Genomic DNA, 15,443 nt, shown 5'->3' with positions numbered 1-15,443 from the left:
CTTTTCTAAATGTGTTGAAAATAAGAAAGAGCTATTGTAATTTGGTTCCCTTTTGCTTCTCAGAGAAAAACTTCAGTTTGATTCACTACACCAGGCAGCTTAGTTCTGAAAGCATCAGATTTGACTTCCTAGACTCCCTGGAACCACAAGTTCACATCCCAGAGGGGTTGGGCTCAACCCTTTCTCCTTCCTAGGCAATAAATAGCCTGGAAACCAGGTTATCTCTGTGGCCAACTTTCAGGAAAGACCTGGAAAACAGAGCCTGGGTGGACCCTGGCGATCACGTGCTTTCCCTAACAGTGGGGGTTTACTGCAGGGGTGGCTGAAACTTAGTGGGGCCAGCCAGCAACTAAACGCCACACTGATCCCAGGAGATACATCAACTCAGGTTTTTCATAGAAGTCCATTTAGAAGCCTGTGATAGACTGCCGAGGGCAGCCAGCTCCATTTACCTTATGCAAAGCCATTGGGTGGCTCCATCGGATTAGGTGCAAGAGGGCTAGGGAACTGGGGATGTTTACTTTCATGTTAAGTATTCAGCGGCATTTCTACAGTGCCTGAATGTCTTAGCACTCTGTATTTTGTACTACTGATTAGTGGGTTGGCTTAGGTACAACATGATTCAGGTTTTGTTTGGGGGGGCATTTCTTTTCTTTTTTCCTTTTTGGCTCTAAGAGCCTGTACCCGAGTCTATAAACAGTCAATCACTGAGATTCTAGAACTTTTTAAAAAAAACCTTATGCCAATTCTTTATATGAAGTGCACTGTTTCCATTTACCTTTGCGCATACTGGTTGTCTAATTGGAATAGTCCTCTGCTTACTATGAAAGATCAGCTTTTCTTGTTAGAAAAAAGAAAGGAAGGAAGGAAAGAAGGAAGGGAGAAAGAAAGAGGGAAAGAAAGAAAGAAAGAAAGAAAGAAAGAAAGAAAGAAAGAAAGAAAGAAAGAAAGAAAGAAAGAAAGAAAGAAAGATCAGATCACATCAGGGAAGATAGGAAAATGACAGGGTGAAGGTTGGTTTGTTTCAATGACATGGACTGTCCTCACACCTGGGCAGTAACTGAAGGGCAGAGGGAAGAAGACAGCTCATCCGGGCCTTTGCTTACTTGTGCTTCAAACCTTTTGTTTTTCTCCTGTTGTCTGAGCAACTAATGGAACATGATTGCCAACTGCATGAAAACTACAAGCTTGCAAACTCTTATGTCCACATTCCTGTTTCCAAATGCATCACTGGGGCATATTCAAAATTATAGTTGCTTAATGTTATTCTGTGTCTAAACTACACAGCTGTAAAAATCATACCCGGATGTATATGGACGCGAAGTATTGTGGGCTGAGTGGCATGCCCTCTGTTTGCAAATAACTATCCTTCATGTGAATCAATACACACAAACATAGAGATGCTTCTCAAAAACAGAGTGCGCAACTGTAAAATATCAACATTAACCAGCAGGAAAGTAAGTGAACAACCTCTTATGGTCTAAATACCATCTTTTCATTTCAGCCAGGATTTCAGCTGCATTAAATTGCTGTATTGTCTGTGACTACAAACTGAAACCTGGGGCTAGCTTTGTTTTGGTAGCCTGGTCATTTGAAACTCTCAAGCAGGTTTTGGTATTTTGTATCCATCAGCGGACTTTCTCTATTGTTTTTAGTAATTTGAAACAAAGTTTAGTGACAATAGTTTATACATAAAAACATTTTTAAGAGTAACTAGCCATCCCGGAAATGGAGTACATATTGAATGGGTTAGATTACCTGGTAGATGTTAGACACAGAATATAAGCAGTTTGAATGTGCATGGGTTCCACGTATGCTTGTGGACAAGTGTATCCTGTGTTTATATTAATGGCTACATCAACACAGTGGAAATTGTCACTCGAATTTTTTGAAAACCACTGACAACTGATATTCTGCACAGATTCCTGGATACATAAAACATGTACTTTATGAAAATTAGTAAGATGAAAATCTCAAACTCTGTCCACTTGCCTTCTTCCATTTTATCAGCAATGAAGCAGTGTGATGCCCCTGTGCTGTGCTGCTCAAACTCCTGAAATTAAAGAGACGCACTTGGCAGAGGAATGTTGGTCAATGCCTCCACTCCCCCATCCCTGCCTTAGGGGTCATTTCTACAGTTGGAGAAAACTTCGCTTGTTCCTTTTTCCCTTTGGTTCTTGTAAGAAAGAGGCGTCTGAAAGGGATGACGCATCTGAGCCACATCTCCAGCCCTTTTTATGTATTTTGAAAAAAATTTTTAGTTGTTGATGGACCTTTATTTTTGTTTATTTATATGTGGTGCTGTGAATCGAACCCAGTGCCTCACATATGCTAGGTGAGTGCTCTACCACTGAGTCACAACCCCCGCCCCGCGGAATCTTGCTAGGTTGCGTAGGATTTTGCTTAGTTGCTGAGGCTGACCTCAAACTTTTGATCCTCCTGCCTCAACCTCCTGAGTCACTGGGATTATAGGTAGGCACCACCATGCCCAGCTGTCAATTTTTTTGTACCCTCATTTTATTTCTGTTTGACTTAATCCTTTTATGCTACTTAAACCAAATCCACATTTTTTAAAATGTGAAGTGTAAGTCATATGTGTGAGTGCCATTCAGAAATCCCCCCCACCCCAGCACTGAGAATGGAATCCAGGACATGGTATGAGTTCCCTTCAAACATCAGTTAGCAAAGTAACAGGGCTAAGAGTCACGTGTGTGTGTGTGTGTGTGTGTGTGTGTGTGTGTGTGTGTGTGTTATTGGGGATTAAACCTAGGGACTTTATCACTGAGCTGTATCCCCAGCCTTTTTTCCTTTTTGAATTTTGAGATAGGGTCTCCCTAGGTTCCCCAGGCTGACCTTGAACTTGCAAACCTCCTGCCACATCCTCCCAAGTCACTGGGCTCACAGGGGTGGGCTGCCACTCTCAGGTAGATGTCAGTGCCTCTTAGACAGAAGTTATTTCATTGTTCAAATCTCATACACAGAATGCTGGCACGACAAGAGCATGGAGATCCCAAGCCATCCTTTAGCTTCTAGAAGCAAGAACTGAGGCTGATGGGAGGTGGAGCCGCTGGTTAGGAGGTGGCTGGTGTGACGTGCTGCTTCCCCAGCACATCACACCTGGCTTATGGAGTGCTGGGGTGACACAGTGCGGTCACAAGGGAGGCCTGCACTTTTGGATGCTCTAGAACCACACCGGGCTATTCCATCAGCACAGAAAGTTCCATTCATTGAACAGCCTGAGCCCCTAGATTGGGCACAATGATTGAAGAACTCAAATGTTTGTACACCGAACAGATTCCTCAGTTTATAGAGGAGTATACTGATCACTTCTCCACTCGAAGACACTTTCTAAATCAAGGCCTTCCTATAGCTGGGCTATATTGAGAATTCTTTGAGAAATCTCTGCTCATTTCAAGAGTAAGCTGGTTTCTTGTTTTACTAGGCCTGAGGTTGATCGAGAATGGATGTGTAGCTGTGGACCTGTTGAATGTAGGAGACACTTCCCCGTCTTTTCCTCTGAGATTCACGGTTGCTTTTCGTTCCCTGAGATGGCTTAGGGTGATAATTAGAATATGCGGGTGCCCAGTCAATTGGACATCAACTTCCTGCATATTAACCTTGGCAGTGAGGTGCTGCTAATAATGCATGTGTTTCTTGGGTCTGGCACCGAGTGGTAATTATTACCCCCTCTACTTCTGTTTGTGACACAGACAGGTGTCAAACTGAGCTGGACCACCCACTCAGGAGCAAAAGTGCTCTGGGAGGGTGCCCCTCTCTCTTTTCTGGTCAAATAATGAAATTGACATAATCAAATTAATAATAAAAACTGCCTAGTTAATGTCATGTCCAATTTTTCAAACCTAGGTTGTAATACAAGATCATTCCTTGGGAAGGGGTATTGAAGCTCAGAATCTGAGTGTCACGGAAACCCACAAAAGCACTGAAAAATTATTTTACTGAAATAGTAAAATAATACATATTAATGGATGAGGCTTTTTTAAAAGTCACAATAGCTACTATTTGTGGAGCTTTTATCATGTGTTAAATGTTTTATGGATAATTTCATTAATTTTACAAAACTCTCCCCTCAGCCAGGCATGGTGGCACATGCCTATAATCCCACCAGCTCTGTAAGCTGAGGAGGAGGATTTCAAGTTGGAGCCCAACTGGGCAGTGTAGAAAGACTGAGATTCAAGAAAAAGGGGGGAGGGGGTGGCTGGAGGTATGGCTCAGTGGTAGAGAGCAACCCTGAGTTCAATTTCCAGTACCAAAACAAAGCGAAACAAAACAAACAAAACCCCTAAACAAATAGAAACTCTCCCCAGACATTTAGCATGTGTGCATTTATAAAAATTTGGTTTACTCTGGGCACAGTGGCACACACCAATAATCCCAGAAGCTTGGGAGGCTGAGGCAAGAGGATCACAAATTCAAAGCCAGTTTCAGCAAGGTATCGAGGCCCTAAACAACTTAGTGAGACTCTGTCTCAAAAAAACACGGGGATCCTGGGAATGTGGTTCAGTGGTTGAATGCCCCGACGTTCAATCCCTGATTTAAAGAAAAAAAAAAAGAAAAAGAAATTGGTTTATGATTACATTAGGAATGTACCTATCAAAATAAGAAGATCTATCTCCCTTAGAGAGGTCCATTTTTTTTTTTTTTTAATTCAGCATCAGATCCTTTAAGTATTACTGAGCAGGCTATACTTTTGTAAACTTCCCTTTTTTAAAAAAATTTTTTGTAGTTGAAGATGGACAGCATGCTTTTATTTATTTATTTATATGTGGTGCTGAGGATCGAACTCAGTGCTTCACACATGCTAGGCAAGCACTCTGTCACTGAGCTACAGCCTCCAGTCCTAAACTTCCTTTTTTTAGTTAAGATTATTATTATTATTTTTTTACTTGTGCTGGGGATTGACCATGGACTTGCACCTTCAACACATCCTCTACCACTGAACTACACCCCTTACTTCTAAGATTATTTTTTTCAATTGTAGAAAATAATAAGCAGGAAAAAAAACTAACAGATATACAACAAATGTTAATCAATCATGTTAATCATCGCCCACATCAAGCAATATGACATTGCCTGTATCTTGGAAGCAGTGCTGAGCTTTCTTACTCCTTCTTCATCCAAAGTCCCTGTTCCTGCAGAGGTAGCTCCCATTCCTGCTCAGGACTGGGCCCTTGTTTCCCACTGTGTCATACCTAAGAAACACCATGTATTGGTACAGTGCAGTATTGTCTCCTTTGGTAACTTACAACCATCTGTATTGTTAGGTCTGGCCTAATTAACCTATAGTTGGCAGAAATGATTGTCCATGAGCTTCTGGTTTGCACCCAATATTTTTTTTTCCCCATACTGAGGATACTGAACCTAGGTTCTCACTAAATTGCTGAAGTTGACTTCAAGCTTATGATCCTCCTTTCTCAGCCTCCTGAGCACTGACTGAGACTATAGGTGCACACCACCAAGCCTGGCTTTGTACCTGGCTCTGAGTGGTATTTTCCCTTTGTGACATATTACCTGTTAGAGCTCTCTGTGACACTGGGGACATGCTATCTCTTTCATTTTTGTATCATCATAGTACACGATGTACCTTGCCCAGGCAGATAACTAATAGACATTTTTTTTGAGAAATGTCTGGATATGGTTGAGTGCAGAACATGCCAGCTATTTTTTTTCCCCACTGCTGGGGATGGAACCCAGAGTCTTGCATGTGCTAGGCAAGTATTCTACCACTGAGCTACATACAAGTCTACTTCCTCATATTTGTTTTTGTGAATGTTATAAATAGCCAAGTAAAAAATTAATAGAATGAAGGAAAGATGAGAAATTATTGGGTATATAGAAATTGGATTACACAGAATCTACCTTCATAAAAGCTAGAAAAATAAAGTTTAATCACCATCCCACAGAGTATAAGAAATAATCAGAACTGGATAATATTGTTGAACAATTTGAACATCCTCTGGTAAGTACTTCTATAGCTCTCAATGAATTGACTAGAACTAACACATACCTTTTCTTCAAACCATTGGACTTGGCAATAGTTAACTCATTAAGGTCAATAACAGTGACATTCTTCGGTTCTGTGTTATTTTGCTTGATAGTCCCCTTCTAAATGTTTCATGAATCAGAAACAAGACCGGCAGCGTGCGGTGGCTCATGGCTATAATACCAGAGACTCTGGAGGCTGAAGCAGGAGGGTGGCAAGTTCAAAGCCAGTCTCAGCAATTTAGTGAGTCCCTAAGCACTGAAGTGAGACCCTGTCTCAAAATAACAAATAAAGGTGGCTGGGGATGTGGCTCAGTGGTTGAGCATCCCTGGGTTCAATCCCTGTTACCAAAAAAACAAAACTAAACAAAACAAAAACCCAGGACCAACCAACCAACAAACAAAAATCCACAAGACTTCAAAGGGTTAACAAATGCTGACTAGATTTCAAGGATGTAGTAGGAAATCATTTCCTAGCTTAAGCACCTAAAATATGCTGTCATCAAAGTCCAACACGTTTGTACCTTGTGAGATATTTATTTTTATATATATATATTTTTTTTGCTGGGGGGGGGCGGGTACCAGGGATTTAATTCAGAGGCACTCAGCCACTGAGCCACATCCCCAGCCCTATTTTGTCTTTTATTTAGAGACAGGGTCTCACTGAGTTGCTTAGCGACTCACTTTTGCTGAGGCTGGCTTTGAACTTGAGATCCTCTTGACAGCCTCCTGAGCCGCTGGGATAACAGGTCTGCACCACTGTGCCCAGCTTTATATTTTTGATGTAATGTCTACTCTGCTAATTCCTAGGACAGTTTGTGCAATCATTTGCTAAGCTTTTAATTATTTCGTGTAGACATAAACATTTATAAGCATAAAGCTACAATAATAAAAACCAGTTGCAGTCTAAGGTGGACAGAAAGATTGTATATAGAAAAATGGGAAAAGTATGGAATACACTTAGGACTTGATGTAATGTATATATATGTATGGAATCTATTTTGCTTATTTCCAGTACCGGGATTGAACACCAAGGCCTCAGGCATGCTAGGCAAGAGCTCTACTGCTGAGTCACACCCCCAGCCTTCTAATACACGGAAAACTGCTCGGACAATTTGCAGAAGTTCTAGGGCAGACTGCACACCCCTGCTCAGAAACCACACCCCTGGAACCATGCGTGGTTGTGACACATCTTTTCCATGAAGTGTTCCTAGTAAATGTTGAATGAGCGAATGAAAATGTTCAGTGCTGTTCTTCTACAAACTAAATAAAAAACTTAGTTGTCCAGGATAAAAAAAGTAACTAGTCATTTTAATAACTCGTATGTATGCAAAATGTTTTATTTATTTATTTTGGCTCTGGGTATCAAACCCAGGGCCTCGTGTATGCTAAGTACACGCTCTCCAACTGAGTTACACTCCCAAATTGTTCTGCTGTATTCACATGAAATGAAGAATAAACTGTCCTGCAGTCCATGTACATATCTAATTTCGATGTCCTCCGCTGGCCTGCACACATGGATTAATAGTTACTTTATACTTTTTAGTCTATAACTAATGCAAGATTCTCAAAGAAATGGTTTCCTAGCAGAAATGACTGATACCATTGTGGAAAGAGATGTTATTCAGGACATTATCTATTTTATTCTTCAGTCAAGGTAACTCATCTACTTTTTAGACTTAAACTTCTAAAGAACATTGCTATGATCTGAAGAGATTGGCCATAAAACTATTTGTATTGAAAACTTAGCCAGCACGCCTCCAGTGAACTTCATTCATTAGCATCCTCGATGGCAAGGTTTCCAGATCTCAGTGTTCATTTTATACTTTAATTTGGTTAGTAGGTCTTTGTTTAATCGTCCTATTGAAAGGAGAACAAAAGCGGTTTAGGTGACACAGTAATGCACTATATTTTATCTCTTGAAAAAAAGCCTGACAAAGTCAGAATACTCTGATAGCCTCGGATTTTCTTCAGGACGTTTGGAACCACAAATCAGACCGAGGATAAAGATCCTCCCTGTACTTACTGCCAGACACCTTTGGAAGAGAAACACCTTGTTGGCCACAGAAATTATGCTTTGCCAGTTACACCTGGCCCCAAAGGCAGATTATCACACCAGAAGAGCAGCTCAGTTTCCTGCGAGTGTCTATTTCTTAAATACCGTCGCCTCCAATAAAATCACTAGCCAGGTAAGTTCTTTTCCTGACTGCCTCTCTTTATAAAGTATGGATGCCACTCAAATGATAGTGCCGATAAATGAAAACGGGTCACACTTTACTGACAACGGGGAAACCTCTAGCCCTGCAAAGGGAAATACCTCTCATTCCTCTGCATCAGTTCAGTCACAGTGGCTCCTCCCACTCCTGCTGCTTGACACTTTCTTCTCTCTCAAAAGTCAAACCCGTTTTTTCTCATTGTTTGGGCTACCTGCCATTTTTCTCATCATTAAGTCATGCTCCCTGGTTTATTCCTGTCCTCTCAGCCAGTACAGGCCTTTTCTTTTCCTGCTTTGTTGAACTTCATTTAAGGAAAGTAAAGCAATCTCTGCTTCTCATTGCAATGTTTGTGATTTATAAGTTGGTCTCTTTTTCTTCTTTATTCCTTTTTGGAGATTGACTATGACCGACTTTCTAACTTTTCTTTGTAACATAGATGTTTTATTTCCTAATCCACATTTCTTTTTGCAGTTTTTTGAACTTCCTTTGCTTTGTGTCACAGACAGCCATCCAGTAGAGACTGAGACCACCAGTTCATTTCACACAGGCCACTGAACAGTCGTAAGATGGTGACAACTTTTGGTCTCTAGTGACCTGGACTGGATTCGACTCACTGACCTAGAGGTGAAAGGCTCTGTATTCCATTACTAATCCCTTGAGCCATCCAGCCCCCTGAAAATGATTCTTTGGTTTTATTATTGCAAAGACCATTTATAAAATCATGAACTGGATTTAGGAAAGCAACCATGAAATAGCAAGGGACAACAAACTGATTGAAATTCCTTAAATGTAGTGTGGGCTGAAGTCTCTCAGACAGTAGGATTGGGGGAAAAGTTCTATCTAGGCACCTCCGTTATTATTTCAGTAGCATGACCTGCTCACTTAAACGTGGCAACTTTAGACCCACTGACCATGCCTCAAGGAACTAAATCCTAAATAAAGAAAATGGAAAAGCAAACTATGAAATAGCCAATAATCTTTATTTCGCACTTCCCCCACCCCTCATCCTTCTCCAAAAAGCACTAATGGGTATATTTGTGCATGTGAAAATACTGTATAAAGTATTTAGAATGATCTCAAATTAATAAAACAAAAACCACATATCTCAACATAGATGCTTTGTTGTTTTTGAAGGGATAGAAAAATTCTGGCCTTTGGAACAAGGAGGGTAATGATATCCTGCACTCTTAAAAGGTCTACTCCATTTCCACTGATTTGCAGCTTAACATTCATGGCAGAAAACCACATTTCTGTAATCACATAATGTTTTAAAACATGACTAATTCACACACTAATATCAATTGATTTGGCAATAAAAAAATCACATTTTCTATTAATATATTTGTATTAGGTTCAAAGCCCATATGCTAATATTCAAGATATCCATTACACGGGCCCAAACTGGGATTATTTTGAAATCAAGTAAAAGTCCATATTTATTCCAAAAGTTGCTAAAATATGCTAATAAAGTTAAATTTGATGTTTTTACATTAAAAATAAAATATTTGGTTTACCTTTCAGATATCTATAACATATAATAAATAGTGGGCAGTATAGTAATATAATAAAGTTTTGTGATACCCTGAAATTTGATGAGTTTTCTTTAAAAAAAAATTCATAATATACTTCATTTCAGCCTTAAAGCACAATATCAATGAACAAATTTGTAGAAATAGAACAATATAAACACAAAATGCTACAGTATGTTTTTTTTTTTTTCCTTTTTTTTACTTCCATGGAACCTATATGTCCTTTTAATGTCAAAGAAATTTACAAAAACAAAACAGATAACAAACAAAACAATTTCAAATCATAAACTCTAGATTTAAATTGCTTTGTTTTCCTTCCAACTGCTAGGGTCCTTTTCCCCGACAACGTTTTGGGCACTGCACGGGTCCATTCAGCTCAAGGTAAATCACTCTGAACTATGGCTCTTTTTCTCTAGGCTCTTTGCTTATATACAGCAGTAATTACAGACATGGCTGAAATCACCGTGGATTTCAGAGAAAGCCAGAATTAAACACGATAAAAATTTAAAAAATAACTACTTCATAAATATTTATTATTTACATTAAGGGAAATTTTTTAGTATGAAGAGTTTTTTATACAAGTTGGTGAAATGTACAAGCAGTGAGAAGTGACTCCAGCAGTTTAAAGGGCAAAATTAGAATGCAACAGAGATATAAAATACGTTAAACAAAAATAATTTGCGCAGAAGCAAACAGGACATGATAGAAACCTTTTTCTTAAAAAATATAAGGTATTTCACAAAAGCCTGAACATTTTACATGTTAGTACTAAAAATGGGGTTGGGGGGGAAGCTTCATATATTCTCATCACAAAAATATTTACCAATACTCCAACTGGAGTTTTCTTTTATGTTATTATGATTATCTTACTATAGAGGGAAGGAGTTGAAAACTGTATACAGACTAATGATATCATCCTTAAATTACAGTCAAGGCAGTTTACACATTATTTTCTCATCTAATACCTTAATGAAAAGGCCCTGGAGAGAATGAAGGAAATCAAAAGGGAAGATGTATGGTCTTTTTTATTAATAATACTTGTCACTGGTAATAGAAAAATGGAGGTGGGCAGCCCTGAGGCCACACCTCTAGTGTAGAGTTCTCCTTGTCACACCACCACCGAACCATAGGCCAGTGTGTTCAGAAGGGAAAATCCAGAGTGGATGGCGCGTTCTTGTCCTTGGTCTTCCCAGATTCACTGTCTAGAGGGATCAGGGGGACGGGATGCAGAACTGCACCAGCTCCCTCCAGAGGAGCCAGGGACGAAGCCCAAGCTGACACTGCTTGGTCCAGTCCGTGTGGAGCGGTCAGTGTGCTCGGTGCTTCCTTTTCTTGTGCTTCTTATCCTTCTTCTTGTTGGCACACTTGGGACAGAACCATTGCATTTCTTCTGGTGGTGCGGCCATTATTCCCACACAGGGCCTAACGTTAGAAATAGATTCAAAGAAACAAGTTTTATATATGTTGATTCTTTTTCTTTCAATGTTTTAAAATAATTTTTGGAGTCTATGAAATATTTCCCAGAAATCAAAGTTAAATGGCTTGGATTTATGTAGCACTCTTGTTGGGCATTTGCTTATATTTTATTTATTTATTTTTATCGTTTGTTCTACTTAGTTATACACGGGAGCAGGACTGCATTTTGACTCATTGTTCACAAATGCAGCACAACCTTCCATTTCTCGGTTGTGCGTGATGTGGAGTCACAGCATTCAAGAAATTATACGTGTACATAGGGTAATGATGTCACTCTCATTCCACCATCTTTTCCACCCCCTGCGATTACATTTTATAATGCCTCTTTTACAGGCCCCATTGGAGACTTTAATTAGTTCATTCATTCTTTCAGCCAGGAGTAGTCTAATTCTTCTGAGCAATGGCTTTGTTTTTATTTTCTAGATATCATACATCATAACTGAACAGACATCTTTTAAAATCTGATATTTTAAAGACAAAATAAGAAGATTGTATATATTTTGGTCACATTTCTTCAGTTTTGGTGAATTACTGAAGAGGTTTAAGAAACAGATAAGCTGTCTTTATTTCTGCAGTTTGTACTAAGTTTACCTAGAGCTCACCTTTTAATGGGATTTTCTGTAATGTTCCATTAATGGAGAGGAAGGAAAGGGAAGCGTCTACATCTCCTTTCATTTTATTTTTTATTTTTCATTTTTTGGGGCGCTGAGGATTGGACACAGACTCTTGTGTACTGGGTTACATCCCAGCCCTGTTTATTTTGAGACAGGGTTTTTCTAAATTTCTGAGGCTGGCCTGGAACTTGGGATCCTCCTACTTTAGCCTTCAGTGTCACTGGGAGTAGAGGCGAGTGCCCCCACACCTGGCTTCCTCTCATGTTTTCCCCCTCAGCATTTGTTAATTGTTTATTTACCAAGAAAAACTATTCCTTAGCCCACATATTCATGTTTTATAGTTCAGGAGCACAAGTTGGTTACAAACTTTTAAGGAATTCAATCCAAATACATTCTTTATATTCCCCAAATCACTTTGCATTCTGAAAGATACCAGCCCTCTTCACCTCCTCAAGATCTTCCATGGAATCATAATTTCTATAGAAATCTGCATACGGCTTCTCTCTTGGTTTAGCCACAGACTTACAGAGAGCTGCAACCCCATGAATGCTCCAAAAATACGAAATCACAGAGCTTGGCCAGAAGACCCCGCATCTGAGGTTTCGTCAAAGCCATGGCAGAAGCCATGGCAGCTACTGTCCTCCACACCAACGTCCTTCCTGGCTGATGAGGTGCATTTCTCCTCTACTTTATTTTCACAAAAAGGGTATATAAGCAAAATATCCAGAACTGAGGCTGAAGAACAACACTGCTCTTGGTCTTTGAGATTAGCCTCATTTTCTGTGCTGCATGATTTCGCTCCACGTGTTGCTCCGAGGAGGGGAGCTGCGTTGGTCTGAAGGCCCTAAGCTGTGCTGTCCTGACTGAGCAGCAGCCACTGCGTGCGGCTGGAGGTGCTCTGAGACTCACCAGTGGTACCAGTCGTCACAGTCGTCACAGCCGATCATCGGACTCCCATCATCAGGTTTGTTACAACCAGGACAGATCCAGATCTGATTGCCCCACTCATCTCGGATCTGATGTTATCATAGGGGAAGGAGCAGAAATGGGGAACAGGGAAGAAGAACCAAAAAGAGGCCAGATAGGAATTATTATGTTATACTTATAAACTGGATAAACTGACAAATTAAGCTAAAAATATCATAGATTAGCACTTTTCAAAGCCATGATCATGGACATCAGTGTTCTGGAATCATGTGAAAAAGAAAAAGCTCAATGATAAGACACTTCTAATGAATATCCTAAACTCTATAGTCATAAAAAGCCAAAGTATTTTTATGATAATCTGTGAGCATATCTAAAAAATCCTTTACCAGAATTTTTTAATGATTAGGGTCTTCAAGGCAGTGACGACATTCCTGAAAACTACAGAGTTCACCGTGTGTAGTTCCCTCCATCACATTCCTCGGCATGGGATTAATACATGTGCCCGTGTGCAGGTGTCCCCTTATTACTCATTAGCCAAACCCTTCCCCTGAACTGGATGATAAGATCAAGGATATAAAAGAGTAGTTACTAAGTAACTTTCCATTCCCTTTATGGCATTTTTAGAAAAGTACAATCAACTAAAGGGCAAATGAAATAAGGGGCTCAGGAGGCCAAAGAGCTACACATTTAAACATTATTTTGCTATAAATATTGTAGGCTCTGAATTTACTTTATTAACCTAGCAATTCTAAATACGTAAGCATCCCCAATTGTACCACTTCCTCAAATTTCACATTATCAAAATGAATCTGGGGGAAATACTTCTGCAATAGGGGAATAAAGGCAATAAGTAAAAGCTAAATTTTAAAATTTATTTTTATTTATTTGTGTTTGTTTATTTCTTTATTTATTGTACTGGGGATTGAACCTAAGGGCATGTGACCCCTGAGCCACATCCCCAGCCCATTTTTCATTTTTTATATTAATTTTATTTTTTTGTATTTTTAACTTTGTGTGTGTGTGTGTGTGTGTGTTTCCGTTTTTTATTTTGAGACAGGGTCTCTAAGTTGATTAGAGCTTCTCTAAGTTGATTAGGGACTCGCTAAGTTGCTGAGACTGGCCTTGAACTTGTGATCCTCCTGCCTCAGCCTGCCAAGTCACTGGGATTATAGGCCTGTGACTCTGCACAGCTAAAGCCAACTATTTTTGCAAAAATCTCTACAAGGCCAATTACAATGATATAAAAACTTCCTAAGGAACCTGGTGGGTAGCTCTGACCTAGTCTTTTCTAATTTCAGGAGAGACTCTCAAGGGGACAGGACCAGCAGACACCATGCACCAGCTCTCCTGGGGTGACACCGCTCTGGCATCCTATGCCCGGGGCCTCTCGTGCATGGGCAGTCCTGCTGCTGGTTGACCTTTCTTGTAATTATCAAGCTGAGACTGTGCGACATAAGAAATTCAACATAACATTCATAATTACACCCACCACTTCACAGTTTACTAAGTGCTTTCAAATATATACTACTACTTTATTTAACCATTGTAAAACAAGCTTTGGATAGGTTAAGAATGAGAAAACTATAGCTACTAGAATTTAGGTGACATCTCTAACACCATACCTTTAGGCAGTAACAAGATCAGCCTTTTTGCCCTAATCACACATTCTGTCCTGTCTACAAAGTGTCTCGTTAGGAATTAGAAGCCTTTTCAACAACAGTGTCAATTCCAATCAGACCCATCCCCACAGAGTTAGTGCAAACATCCACTATAAACAAATGGATGTTGAGGAGATTAAGTATAAAGTTTTTCCTAATTAACACATGTGGAGAGCTGTTGCCTAGATTAAACACCTATACAACTGGTCCTTCAATTATTCAATTTGATGATCACAGTTTTTTATATCACATCTTCTATTCTGTCTTGAATTGACAATATTTTTGTAAATTTTTCATATCTGTATTCTCTCTGAATATATTGAATATTTTCTTTTTCTATTTTGTTTCACTGGAATGTTTCAAATACTTAATTATTTGCTGAAATTTCCTTCTTAACTCCTTTAAGAATGTAATGTTTCATGGTTTGTAACAGGAGATGTTGTGAGTGCCCCTGACACTTCCCACAATGCCTTCCACCACTAAGATAATGCATCCCAGTCTCCATAGCTGGAGCCATACGATGTCGATGCTTCAATGCACCAAAAACGTGTTGTGCGTGTGTACTCTACAGTGCCCACAGAGCGTTTCTTTATTTCTGTTTTTTTAATTTCTCTTTTCTTTTTGGCGGTACTGGGGATTGAACCTGGGCCTTGGTCAAGCTAGGCAGGCAATCTACCTCTGAGATACATCTCTAGTTCTCAGAATCTATAAGTACGTCATTACTAGACTGGATTCAGGGTGTGAATAAAATCTGATACTGGTAAGTATGGGGAAAACACTTAAAAAGAATCCTGGGATGATGTGGACTTATTCAATATGGTGGGTTTTACATCTAAAGTCATGCTTGGATACTTGGGAAGCTCTGTGGCCCAAAAGTTCATTTCTATTTAATAATCTGGATCTTAGCCAATAAAATATAATTAGTGTTGTAACTCAGAAACACCAGCTGGCTCATAAAATCTATGCATATTACATAAATTATATTCTTAAGTGAATAATGTAATTGCTTGATCAAGAAATTCA

At 39.5% G+C, this 15,443-nt stretch overlaps 1 protein-coding gene across 1 annotated transcript in view; it reads right to left on the bottom strand.

Moving 5' to 3' along the window:
* Window positions 1-9,175: 9,175 nt before the first annotated feature.
* Window positions 9,176-15,443, bottom strand: part of TAF3 (TATA-box binding protein associated factor 3) — a 170,066-nt gene continuing 163,798 nt past the window's right edge. Inside the window, exons 6-7 of the mRNA XM_079106994.1 lie at window positions 12,745-12,851; window positions 9,176-11,167 (exon numbers count right to left, since the gene is read on the bottom strand). Of these exons, the coding sequence (XP_078963120.1) occupies window positions 11,053-11,167; window positions 12,745-12,851 (222 nt within the window). The 3' untranslated portion in view covers window positions 9,176-11,052. The remainder of the gene's footprint in view (window positions 11,168-12,744; window positions 12,852-15,443) is intronic.

Source organism: Sciurus vulgaris (assembly GCF_902686455.1).
Source record: "Sciurus vulgaris genome assembly, chromosome: 12".
Taxonomy (NCBI): Eukaryota; Metazoa; Chordata; class Mammalia; order Rodentia; family Sciuridae; genus Sciurus; species Sciurus vulgaris.
Note: the sequence above shows the minus strand (reverse complement) of the source record. Positions and strands in the feature narration are given on the sequence as shown.